We start from the raw sequence: 11,884 nt of genomic DNA, 5'->3' as shown, positions 1-11,884 counted from the left end.
ATCTCCATCAATTTCCACTACAAGAAAACTGTTAATTAGCAACGGAAATTTGCGATGGATTTTTTTTGTCGCAAATTTGCGACAAATTAGCTAGAGAAAACTTTCTTCATGAATCCGTCGCTAAGTAGCGACGAAAGTTGTTTCATCGCTAATCTGTCGCTAATTAGCGACAGATTAATGACAACAATTTTTTCGTCGCCAATTCTCAATACAAGAAAACATTTTAGCGAGGGATTTAGCGAGAGAATTTTTTCGTCGCTAATTAGCGACGGAAAAATTCCCTCGCTAAATCCCTTGCTAATTTTCGATTTAAACCGAGCGGGAAATTTTCCCTCTCTCCCCGTTCGAAATTTAAATCGACCGCGCTCGATTTAAACCGACTTCGATGATGCAGAGTGATCGCTGTGCAAGTCAGTTCATGGTGGACGGCGATGATGCAGAGTGATCGCTGGAGGACGGCGACGCCGGTTCACGGAGGACGACGACGCCGATTCACGGAGGACGGCGATGCCGGTTCACGAAATATGACGACGCTGGTTCACAAAGGACGGCGACGTCGAAGAGCATGCCAGTTCATGGAGGACGGCGACGCCAGAGAGCATGTCGGTTCACGGAGGACGGCAACGCCGGTTCACGAAGGACGGCGATGCTGGTTCACGGAGGATGACGACGTTGGTTCACGGAGGACGGTGACGCTGGAGAGCACCGGTTCACGAAGGACAGTTTACGAAGGACAGTGACACCGGTTGACGAAGGACGACGACGCCGGTTCACGGAGGACGGCGACACCGGAGAGCACCAATTCACGGAGGATGATACAAGTCCGGCGACGAGGCAGAGCGACCGTTCTGTGCAATGCTTGTCGGGCGCGGTATAAGTCCGGCTTATTGCTGCCGGAATACCGCCCGACATGGATCAATTTTTTTTAATTTTTTTGTTTTAAATTTAGCGACAGATTAGCGACGAATAATGTCCGTCGCTAAGCTATCGCAAATTAGCGACGAAATTAACGACATATAAGTTTTTCCGCTAATTAGCGAGCGAAAATTCGCGATGGCCTCTATCCATCGCTAATCCATCGCTAAACAGTTTAGCGACGGATAAGTGATGGATATAGTCCGTCGCTAATCCACAATTTTCTTGTAGTGTTCTCCAAACTTTTGAATGATAGATCCCAAATATTTGAAAAAGTCATCTACCGGTATTTCTTGTTCACTAAGCTTCACTACACTCCCATCACTAATTCATTGCTTACTAAACTGACATTCCATATATTCTGTCTTACTCTTACTCAACTTAAAACCTCTTGCCTCCAATGTCTGTGTCCATAATTCTAACTTAGCATTAACCCCAGCTCTAGACTCATCAATCAAAACAATATCATCAGCAAACAATATACACTACGACACATTTTCTTGAATTGATCTCGTAAGCTCATCAATCACTATAGCAAATAGGAAAGGGCTTAAAGTAGATCCTTGATGTAACCCAACCGTTATAGGAAAATTGGTTGTCACCCCTCCACAAGTGAAGATATTGGTTACTGCTCCTTCATACATATCTTTAATTATACTAATGTACTTGAGAGAAACACCTTTCTTCATTATTGTCCACCAGGGAACTTCCCTATCATGAAAATCTATGATAAAATGCATCACTTCACATGGGTCTGTCTGTTGGCTGGATGAGTGCCCAGAGGTTTTGGGTTCATGGTGCAGTAGAAATGCTGACTATAGTTGGCGCATCACCAGAGGTTGTCGGATGCCACCATAAAATGACGATAAAGTTGGCCAAAAAAAAAATCTCTATAAGGGCTTGTGCACGATAAAATGGGTTGCATCGTGAAGTATCTTCGATCGTTTATCCGAGACCACCGTTAGAAAGATCTTGATGTGTAATATGCTAAAAAGTACTTGTCTCATCCGAATTCCACCGAAATTAGCCTGAATTGCACCTGCACCACTAGTGGGTAGGTTTGACATGTTTTCACTCCTCTCTCCTATCAATATATATATTTCAAGTTTTTTAAATGAATTTTTAAGTTATTTTTTAAATCAAAATTTTTTAATATTAAGAGTTTTCACCTTGTATAGATTTTTTCGAAGAATGAAATTTGTGTTTACTTGTGTGCATTATATCTAAATTTATATATATGCTGATATTCTCTCAAAAAAGCAAAATGTTAATTTATCCTCCCTGATAGGGATATGAACAGTTGGGATTTGGGTAGATGTGGTCAAATACCATGGATAATCAGATGTTGGTTGAACAGACTGGGGTTCAGATTCAAACTGGGATTAGGATTTGGATTCGATTAATGAAATTCTCATGCCAAATCCGTTATTGTACATACGAACGGATTCAGATATCCTTCAAACCTGGATATGTGTCAGACCCGGTGGCAAAAAACGAAAACCATATCCTATAATCAAATATGGTTTTGGATTACTAAATCGGGCTAAACAGAACCGGATTCGATCAGATATCGGATAAGATTCGATCCATTGGTATCCGTACTCGGTAATGCTACAGATTAAAACACTCATCCAGAACCGGCTTCAATTTTGCAAAATTACGACGCAACTCCTCTTTGACCTTTTTTTTTGCTCGGAGAAACCACCCCAGACCCAGAGACCTAACCGCGCTGGGGGATAAGCCAGCGGTAATTACGGTCTGTCCATGTCGGCATAAAACTTCGAGAGCGTTGGGGTCGGTAGCTGCGCCGCCTGCGTTTGGGAAGAGTCAGGAAGAGACGGAATGGGAGGGAAAGGGAGAAAGCGGAGAGAGAAGAACTACAGAGCCGCCCATGGCGGAGACACCCGTCTTCCCCCGCCCCCGAACGCCTCCCAGATCGACGCCTTGCCTTCTAAGCTTCGGAAGATTATGCAGTTGAGGCGAAACCATACTCCCGAAGGTCTCTCCCTCCCTCTCCCTTCCCCTCTTCCCGCTTTCTCCCTCATTCCCCAATTCTCCAGTTTCATAGAATCATATCCTCTGTGTATCTTTTCAGGTGGGTCTAGAAAGCCTGACGATCCCAAATCCAGTCACGTCAAGAAGAAGGAAGTTTCGGATGGGAAAGTGGGTGTGCTTTTCTGAATTAAGCGAGCTCTTGTTTTAGCTTTGGATTTTATGGATTTTTTTTATTTGCCTCGTTGATTTTTAGCGAGATTCTTTGTGCTGAATGGTTTGTCCTGATTGGTTTTGTGCGTTGTTGGGTAGTCTTCAATCTTTAAGTTCTTCAACAGTTTTACATATTCGTTTAGATGTTCAGTTCGTTGAACAAGTGTTTCTCATGGAAGTGTGTGCATTCTTTTGTGCACACTCACTTGATTTCTTGGCAGTTGTTCCTTCTCTCCTTTATTTTTCATGTTTGTAGACGATGGGGTTATGATGGGGAGTGTTAATTCTTGATGAATTGCGCATAATTGTTCATTGCACTTATTTGTTACTTAGAAGGGCGTTCTCGTTTTCTTTCTGCTGGAAAAGTGATCACTATGCAGTGTGTAAAGATTTGTGAGTGTGCAACTTCGGTTGTGTTTCATGTGTACATCGTTTGATAAAATCTGATTAGACGTGTCCAATGAATTTTGTTTCTCATATTGGTCAATGCATTAGTGCAGTGCTTCTTAGTTACATGAACAAGTGCAAAACACTGGACCAGGATTGTGGTAACCTTCTCCTCACAGTCACATACTTGAAAACTGGATTTGTGCTCAACTAGAACTGTATCCTGTACTATGTATTGCTAAATCTCTGGACTTTATTCCTTTTTGAATTTGTAGCTTCATAAACTAATTTGAGCACCAGGAACCTCTCCTTCGCTGGGTCTGTGATTGGATCTTCGTTTGCCTTTGCTTATTAAAACAAATGTTTTAATTTGAGCATCACCAACCTCTCCTTGGTCGGGTCTATGATTGAATTTCCGTTTACCTTTGCTTATTAAAATGAAAGTTTCTTCTTAGTATAGCTGTAGATTTGCGATTTTTCATTTTTGTTTTACTGTCCATGATCTTTCTATGGTTATGTTGGCCTTTTATGGATGTATTGCATTAACAGGGATCATCCTTGCTGGATATATTAGCTGGATCATCCGAATGCTGTATGGTTCTAACTGTTGAAGAGTTTGGCTTTAATGTGCAGGAAACAAAGAACAAATTGAAAAGTGATGGCATGCATGACTCTGTTGCAGTTGATCAAACAAAAAACAGTAGAAAGAGAGTTGCAGCCACGCCTACTTGTGTAGATGGAGAGGTTGATATCAAGGGAGACAATGGACCTAATGAGAAGAAGGCAAAAAGGAAAAGGAAAAGGAAAATAGTTGATGACCTTCGGTTCTCAAATCAAGACCATGATTTGGCTTCTGCTGGCCTGAACAAGCGAGCACGTAGAAAGATGTAAAGTCCCTTCCTATTTATTTATACATATGCGCTTGATATTACTTTCTGTTACTCAGATAATCTGTGTACTTTTGGATGCCTGCATAATCAGTTACTTCTTGTAAATGATTTGTGAGGAATCTGCTGTGCTTGATCCATAATGGCGCACATACAAATTCTTAAACTAATAATAGAAAAGTATCTTGTATTTAGTGCACCTAATTGAATGCTAACCATTTGTATGATTCATGGATTAAATATCGTGATCTTTTTATCATATTTAATGGGTTCCCTGGCAGCTGTCTTCACTAGTGTACTTGGGGTCCCTCATTGGGGATGTGTTTCATGGTTGACTTTATAAGATGATCTATCAGTCATCACCTAGGCGTCAGTTGTCATCAGTAGCTTATAATGCAATGACAGAGCAACCATTAACTGCGATTGCAGCTTTTATGATAGCAATTTTGCAAGATGGTATATGTGAAGAAGTCTTCAAAGATATTATGTGCACAAAGGCACTATATTCTTAATATGAAATGCATGCACAAAGGCACAAGATGAACACTCACAAACGGATACAAATGCGCAAAGGCATACAAAATAATGAAAACTTTTATTGAATAAGAGTGAGAGCTTTACAAAAAGCTTAAACTTACAAATGGGGAAATCACCTATTTATAATACATGAGGACCCTTGGAGGGGCTCCCTCATATGGACGTTGGAGCCCCTCCAACGGTCATATTATTGACTGTTGGAGGGCCCCAACGTCTATATGAGGTGGGCCCCTCCATGGCTAAAAGCCAAAAAATAAAGAAAATAAAAAACAAAAAGAAAAATAAAGAAATACAAAAAGAAAAAAACATATTCAAATGGAATATGCGTGAGAAGAGAAAAAGATAATTTTTCAAATGGAATATAATTTATCATTTTTAATATCATAACACCTAGATCCTTTTTGTATTTTCGAATATCCAAGAAATGCAAAAGGAATAGCTTTTGGTGAAAGTTTGTCATTTTTGTTACTAAGAACAAAACATTTGCATCCAAAAACTCTTAGTCTATTATAATCGGGTTTCTTTTGATACATAATTTCAAAAGGTGATATTTTATTTAAATTTTTTGAAGGAAGACGATTTATAAGATAAACGGATGCAAGAGCCGCCTCAGCCCCAAATCTTTTAGGAAGTTTTTGAGAAATAAGCAAGGTTCTAGTGGTTTCAACTATGTGTCTATGTTTTCTTTCGGCTAAGCCATTTTGTTGAGGTGTTTTGGGACATGATTTTTGATGGATAATTTCATTAATCTCAAGGTAGTTTTTAAACTCATTTGAGAGATATTCTACTCCGGAATCAATCCTAAGAATCTTTTAACTTGCCATTAAATTGATTTTTGATCATCATGTGATAGGTTTTAAAAGACGTAAATACCTCATGTTTATGTTTAAGAAAATATATCCAACAATATCTAGAATAATCATCAATAAAAATGACATAATAAAAGAACCTCTTTTAGATATAACGGGTGCTAGTCCCCATACATCCGGGTGCACAAGTTCAAATGGTTTGGTTGTAAATATAGATCTTTGTTCAAAAGGCAAGCTTCTCATTTTTCCAAGAATACAATTATTACAATTGAAATCTTTTTTACAAAGATTTTTAACAAAATACAAATAAAAAAGCTTGGCAATATTAGGATGCCTAAGACGTTTATGCCAAACATTTATATCTTTATGTTGGGCAATGTTACAAAAAGAATGTTTTGAAATTTGAAGAAATTTCATCTAGTATAGATCTCATTTTCTAGAGCCTTCCCCCAATCAACTTCTCGGACCGACGATCTTGTATCCAACATTTATTTGATGAGAACTTGATATCACACCCATGGTCTGATAGTTGAGAGACCGAAAGCAAATTTAAATTTAGTTTAGGTATAAATCTAATTTTGGGAATAAAAAAACCTCGATTTTCAAAATTTTCAATCCCTTTGATTTCAAGAAAAGCACCATCCGCAGTTGAGACAAAAGGAGATATGGTTTTTTTGTATTCGGAAAGAGCAAAAATATTTGGTATCATATGAAAGGAGGCACCCGAATCTAAAAGCCAAGAAGTCTTACCGGGAGGAGAGAAGGTTGACATGGCGGCCCCGAAAATGGATCCCTTAAGAAGAGGTTGAAGAGCTTTCATGATTTGACTTAGTGATAGAGCTCCATTGTTGGAAGTAGATAAACCCTCCTCCTTGTGTGGTTGAAATGTTGTAGACATGGCCATCTTCTTCTTCCATTTTGGATAAATTGGTTTAATGTGTTCCGGTTCTTTGCAAAAATGACAAATGATTTTACCATAATCTCTTCCTTAGTACCTTCTATTTTGACCACCATCTTCTCTCGCTCCTTGATTTTGATTTTGGAATTTATTAAAATGACGGGGTTTATATGTTTTCAATTTATTCCCCGGTCTAGAAACGACATAAGTTCATTCATTCTCATCTTTGTTTGGAGGCATAGCAAGAACACTTGGATTGGTTTTACTCATTCCTAATCGAGTTTCTTCTCTACTTAGCTTAGTAAGAACATCTTCAAGAGGTGGAGAAGTGAAAGAAGATAGAAGAGAAGATCTTATTTGCTCGAATTCAGGTCTAAGCTCATTCAAAAAATTAAAAAACTGATATTCTTCCAATTGTTTGTGCTGAAGCTCAATGGCTTCTCCATTTCATTTTGGTTCGAGCATAGCAAGCTCATCCCAAATAGATGACAATTCAGCGAAATATTCTCTAATATTTAATTTGCATTGTTGAAGGGTCAAAGCCCTTTTGTGGAGATAATACTTGTAGGATAAATGTTTCGAGGCATACATTCTCTCAAGATATTCTCAAACTTGAGACGCCTTTTTAAATTTCAAAATATTTGCATTGATTCTAGTCTCAACCGAAGAAAAGATCCATGAGAGAATTTTGTAATTTTTCATCTCTCATTCTTTATGGTTTTTGTTGTATTCTTCAAATGCTTTTGCTCTCTCTTCTCCATCAAGAACTTTTATTTTTCCTTTTTCAACTATAGTGATTTTTGGATCGGGTTCCAAAATCGTACCTTGGTTGTAACTCCAAAGTTCCTTACCCTTGATGTGAGCCTCCATATTGCCGGCCCAAACATGATAGTTTGACACATAGAGTTTTAAACCAAAGGAAAACTGAGAGTTTTTTTCCGCCATGGAGGAGCTTTAATGAGAGACAAGAGTTTTCAAAAAAATAGAACACTTACTGCAACAGATCTTCTTTAAGCTTACTTGATGTAGTGTGTCTCACTAGAAGTAGATTGTTTTTCATGCCAAAATGCAAGAATGAAGTATGGGCATAATTTTCGAGGCGACCTTCGTGATGACGCAATACACAAGCTATTCTTCTAGAGACCAAGCTTTGATACTATGTGAAGAAGTCTTCGAAGAGACTATGTGCACAAAGACACTATATTCTTAATATAAAATGCGTGCACAAAGGCACAAGATGAACACTCATAAACGGATACAAATGCGCAAAAGCATAAAAAATAATGAGAACTTTTATTAAATAAGAGCGAGAGCTTTACAAAAAGCTTAAACTTACAAAGGGGGAAATCCCCTATTTATAATACATGAGGACCCTTGGAGGGGCTCCCTCGTATGTACGTTGGAGCCCCTCCAATGGTCATATTATTGACCGTTGGAGGGGCCCAACGTCTATATGAGGTGGCCCCCTTCATGGCTAAAAGCCAAAAAATAAAGAAAATAAAAAACAAAAACAAAAATAAATAAATACAAAAAGAAAAAAACATATTCAAAAGGAATATGCGTGAGAAGAGGAAAAAACAGTTTTACCCATAGTGGGTATTATATATATATATATATATATATATATATAATGTAACTACTGGCCTTAGTGTTAGGCAACTAGATTCTTTGATTTCATATGAGAACTGCAATGTTCCACCCTCCTGAATCTAAGACTAATGAACTGATTGTCCATTATTTGATAAATTAGACTTGAACACACTTATGACGTTCGATTTCTTTGCCCTGTTTAGTGTCGGTGGACTTTTCTCCTCCTCCTTACTGTCTGAGTCATACTATGTCTGTATATATCTTGCATTATGCATCACATAAAGATTGTTGTATTCTATGTTACATAGTCAATTATTAGTCAATTATTATTGAATATAAAAAGAAACAAATAGACCTTGGAATCTCGAAAACATCAGTCCTCACAACCTCCTCTAGCATCCTGCACTTTCTCTACAGATCACCTATTTTTTAAAAAATATTTTATTTTGAAAGCATGAGACTTTGAAAAGTCTCAGTAAAATTCACACAGCTAATGCTCGATACAATACATAAAGCTTGCATAATATGCATCAATAACTAAAGAACTGCATCAACCATCTAATAGGCAGAATAAACGACTTCACATGATATTCATGCATTCAAGATTCAGGAAAAACATACAGAATTATGATGTAACAATTTCACGCATCTATAACTTTATTCAAAGTAAAATTAAGACATATTTTAATGTGCATGAATCTACATAATCACATGATCATAAATAAAAGTGTAGTAAAGTAAAGTGATCAAGTATTTTATGTTCTACTTGATTACCAAGGCCTAGCTGGGTATGACGTAGGATCAACACTAAATAGACTAAACTACTCGAGTGTTTGTTATGCTGTATATTTTAATTTTCTTGAGTAGCTACTGAGTCATATCTTCCAAGAGCGGAGGGCCAATGTATCGGTGTCCAAGACTTCTGGACACTAACATCAACACCAATACTCCTATTCATAGAAGTGTCCCAAAGAAATGGACACACTTTTGCATGTCTTTGTTTACCTTATTTAAGGTAAATGTCAAATAATCAATTGTAGTTATGAACCTTGCCCATTGTCAGGACTTCACAGAAACTATGTATGTATATACTTCTTCTTCCTCTCTCTCTCTCTCTTGTTGGACCCCAACCCAAAGGAGTGTCAGTAGGTCACCAACTCTTTTTTATGCAGTTTATGAAAGAGCTCAGCCTGCAGAAACCCTCCCCCCTTTTTTTCTTCCACAAAAAGGGTTGGCTCCGCTTGCGGATCTCTCTCTCTCTCTCTGTGTTGCTACTTGAGGGCAATGTGGTCAAGGTATTTGGCGCAAGGACTTTCCTCCTTTCACTATTACTGCAATCATCCCCCACTAAGATCAATTTAAAAGCAACTCTCCTGCCCTTTAACAATTTTGATGCATATTAAATCGTGTGAACAGGAGAGAGGAATCTGAGTTTTTCACTTTTTTTGAAGCAGTTCTTTTGTTCTGTACTTAATTACCTCTCTCTCTCTCTCTCTATATATATATATATTTTCAAATGTCCAACACCAATACCTGTTTCGGTGCCCATGTAACATAGGTTGTATGACATCATAAATCAGTTAGTCCTCGTTTGTTTTATGCAACTTGCATGAGAAAGTGTTGAGCTGGCAAATCATCATGGTAGGAAAGTCCATGCTGGTACAAGTGGGCCCTAGTTTTTCCCACTATCTGCCACTTTTCATGTGTAAATTATTTCATACCTCATGAGAAGGCTGAACTAGCGGGATTCTTTTAGAAATCGGTACCCATTCCCATGTAAAGTCTTTCATTTACATGGCAATGAAACAATGAGGCCTTAGTGTGAGTTGCTGTACATGGTTGTGTTGCTTACCAATAATATAATTAAAAACTCGAGAAATGCTAAATTGAAACATTTTGGACAATGTATGGTGCTGCTTGAATCACCTAAATGATGGGAGATTTTGATCAAACCAGCTTGAACTGATCATTGTTTCCTTGGAATGTGACTAATCTTTATTAGTGTCTTCTTTGTTCTAGAAAAAGGTTATGTTGAAACTAGTTCCCTATGGTGGTTCTTTTTTGTTTGCAGGTTTTTGGAAGAAAGAAAAAAGAAACACAAGAAAAATAAAAATGATCATGCCTTGGAATTTCCTGGACGAGAGAAAATCAGGTTTGGTGAAGTTGTCGAAGCTCCTCCAAAGCTTACACTTCCGAAGGTATTCAACTTTGAAGTCTTGCATCTCTGGTCAAGAACCGGGGACACCTGTTGTTTTATGTTAGCTTGTAATTATTAGTCTCAAGGATGTTTCATGGTTATCCGAAGGTATCAAAGACACATCAAAGTGCTTCACATGAAAGACTTCGTTTGCAAGCAATAGAGGCCTTCAGGAACCATAGAAAATGGACGTCACGACCTGGAAGCCATCTTCCACCCATATCTGCAGCTGTTCCTTCCGGAGTTCTTGAATAAACAAACTTTCAGGATTGGTTCTATACAATTCTGCTGAATGCCTGGTTGATGCTGACTCATGCCAGGAAGTTAGGCATGCCAAAATGAACAGGTGTAACAGGACAGATGAGGTATTTTCTGGATAATTTTGAGGTTTTGCTAATTCAGATTTAAAATTGGACTGAAAGATTTTCTGTTCTGACACCACCGTGTAAAGTCCCAGTGCTTGACCAGCCTTCTCTTTGTTTTTGCTCAACATAAGACAGAAGCTAGCTACTTCTAGTTTGTTACTAATTTGTTACTGCACCTGCTACAGCTTTGCGAGGTTTATATTGTCATGAACAAGGACTATACGCATACTTGTTATGCAGTTATTTCACTAGAACATTTAATCCCCTTCCTAGGCGAAGCAAGGGGATGGAGACTGTTAAGATTGCATATTTTGTCTTTATGGCAAACAACATAAAAATGGTAAATATATAACCCTGCTTTTTCAGAGGTTTCACACTTGCGCTCATGTTTAAGGGATTAATTAAGGTTTCAGTTGGCTTTCCTAAGCGTTGAAAAGAGGTTCGAGTGGCTGGAGGGTTTTTTTGCATGCCCAAGAAAATGAGTCACCTGGAGTGATGAGAACTTGAAAGGTGATTCAGACCAGAAGGTACCATTTGCTAGTCATCTTTCTAAAAAATCTTCAGTATCCATACCCTATAATAACATCGTAGCCACTTAATATGCCAAGTAAACCACAAGATCACCTTCCCTTAACAAGCATCAGGCAGAATAGTATCTCCAAAATGCTTCCCGTCCTGAATGCAATTTTACAATGCTGATGCCAGGCTTCCTAATCAGCCAACTCTTCAGTGACAATGAAGCTCCTATCTTGTAATGTATGATTGAAAAAGGAGGGAAAGGTGTTCAACTAGGGGGAGAACAGGGTACAGCTTGAGAATCTCTGCAAGCGATGCATGGATTGCATATTGTCTAGAGATTCCTCATTGAGATTCTTTAAAAGAACTCATCATAGGTTTTTGTTCCTCTTCTTTCTAAGCTTCATTGCCATTAGTGTCTGCTAGAATTCTTTTGCAATTTTATCATTTGTATTTCAAGGTGTTTAGATACATTATATGAAAGAGCCAGGGAACTTTTCCTGCAGTTGTCGTTACCGGGTAAACTTGACTTTCTGTTATACTTCTATCAGATAGTTTGTTTCTATCCTTCTCTCTCT

The 11,884-nt window shown here is 38.2% G+C and overlaps 1 protein-coding gene across 2 annotated transcripts; it reads left to right on the top strand.

Annotated features, from left to right (window-relative positions):
- The first annotated feature begins 2,695 nt into the window (after window positions 1-2,695).
- On the top strand, window positions 2,696-11,166 carry LOC149828403 (coiled-coil protein). 2 transcript variants are annotated; one of them, XR_016434027.1, is made up of 6 exons: window positions 2,696-2,914; window positions 3,011-3,078; window positions 4,141-4,394; window positions 10,300-10,426; window positions 10,534-10,790; window positions 10,976-11,166. XR_016434027.1 is itself a non-coding variant. In XM_090016836.1 (5 exons), exons 1-5 carry the CDS (start codon window positions 2,758-2,760, stop codon window positions 10,678-10,680), a joined length of 753 nt encoding a protein of 250 aa, XP_089872962.1. In that variant the 5' UTR covers window positions 2,696-2,757; the 3' UTR covers window positions 10,681-11,166. The 2 variants fall into 2 exon arrangements, 1 of the variants encoding a protein (XP_089872962.1); XM_090016836.1 differs by having other exon boundaries at window positions 10,534-11,166.
- Window positions 11,167-11,884: the final 718 nt, after the last annotated feature.

The sequence above is a fragment of the Nuphar pumila genome, chromosome 9, assembly GCF_984573655.1.
Source record: "Nuphar pumila chromosome 9, dmNupPumi1.hap1.1, whole genome shotgun sequence".
Lineage (NCBI taxonomy): Eukaryota > Viridiplantae > Streptophyta > Magnoliopsida > Nymphaeales > Nymphaeaceae > Nuphar > Nuphar pumila.
Note: the sequence above shows the minus strand (reverse complement) of the source record. Positions and strands in the feature narration are given on the sequence as shown.

Coding starts and splice junctions, on each gene's coding strand:
- LOC149828403 (XM_090016836.1), top strand. CDS start 2,758: ATGGGAGGGAAAGGGAGAAAGCGGAGAGAGAAGAACTACAGAGCCGCC. Junction 3,079..4,140: donor AGGAAGTTTCGGATGGGAAA/GTGGGTGTGCTT, acceptor TTTAATGTGCAG/GAAACAAAGAACAAATTGAA. Junction 10,427..10,533: donor CAAAGCTTACACTTCCGAAG/GTATTCAACTTT, acceptor GGTTATCCGAAG/GTATCAAAGACACATCAAAG.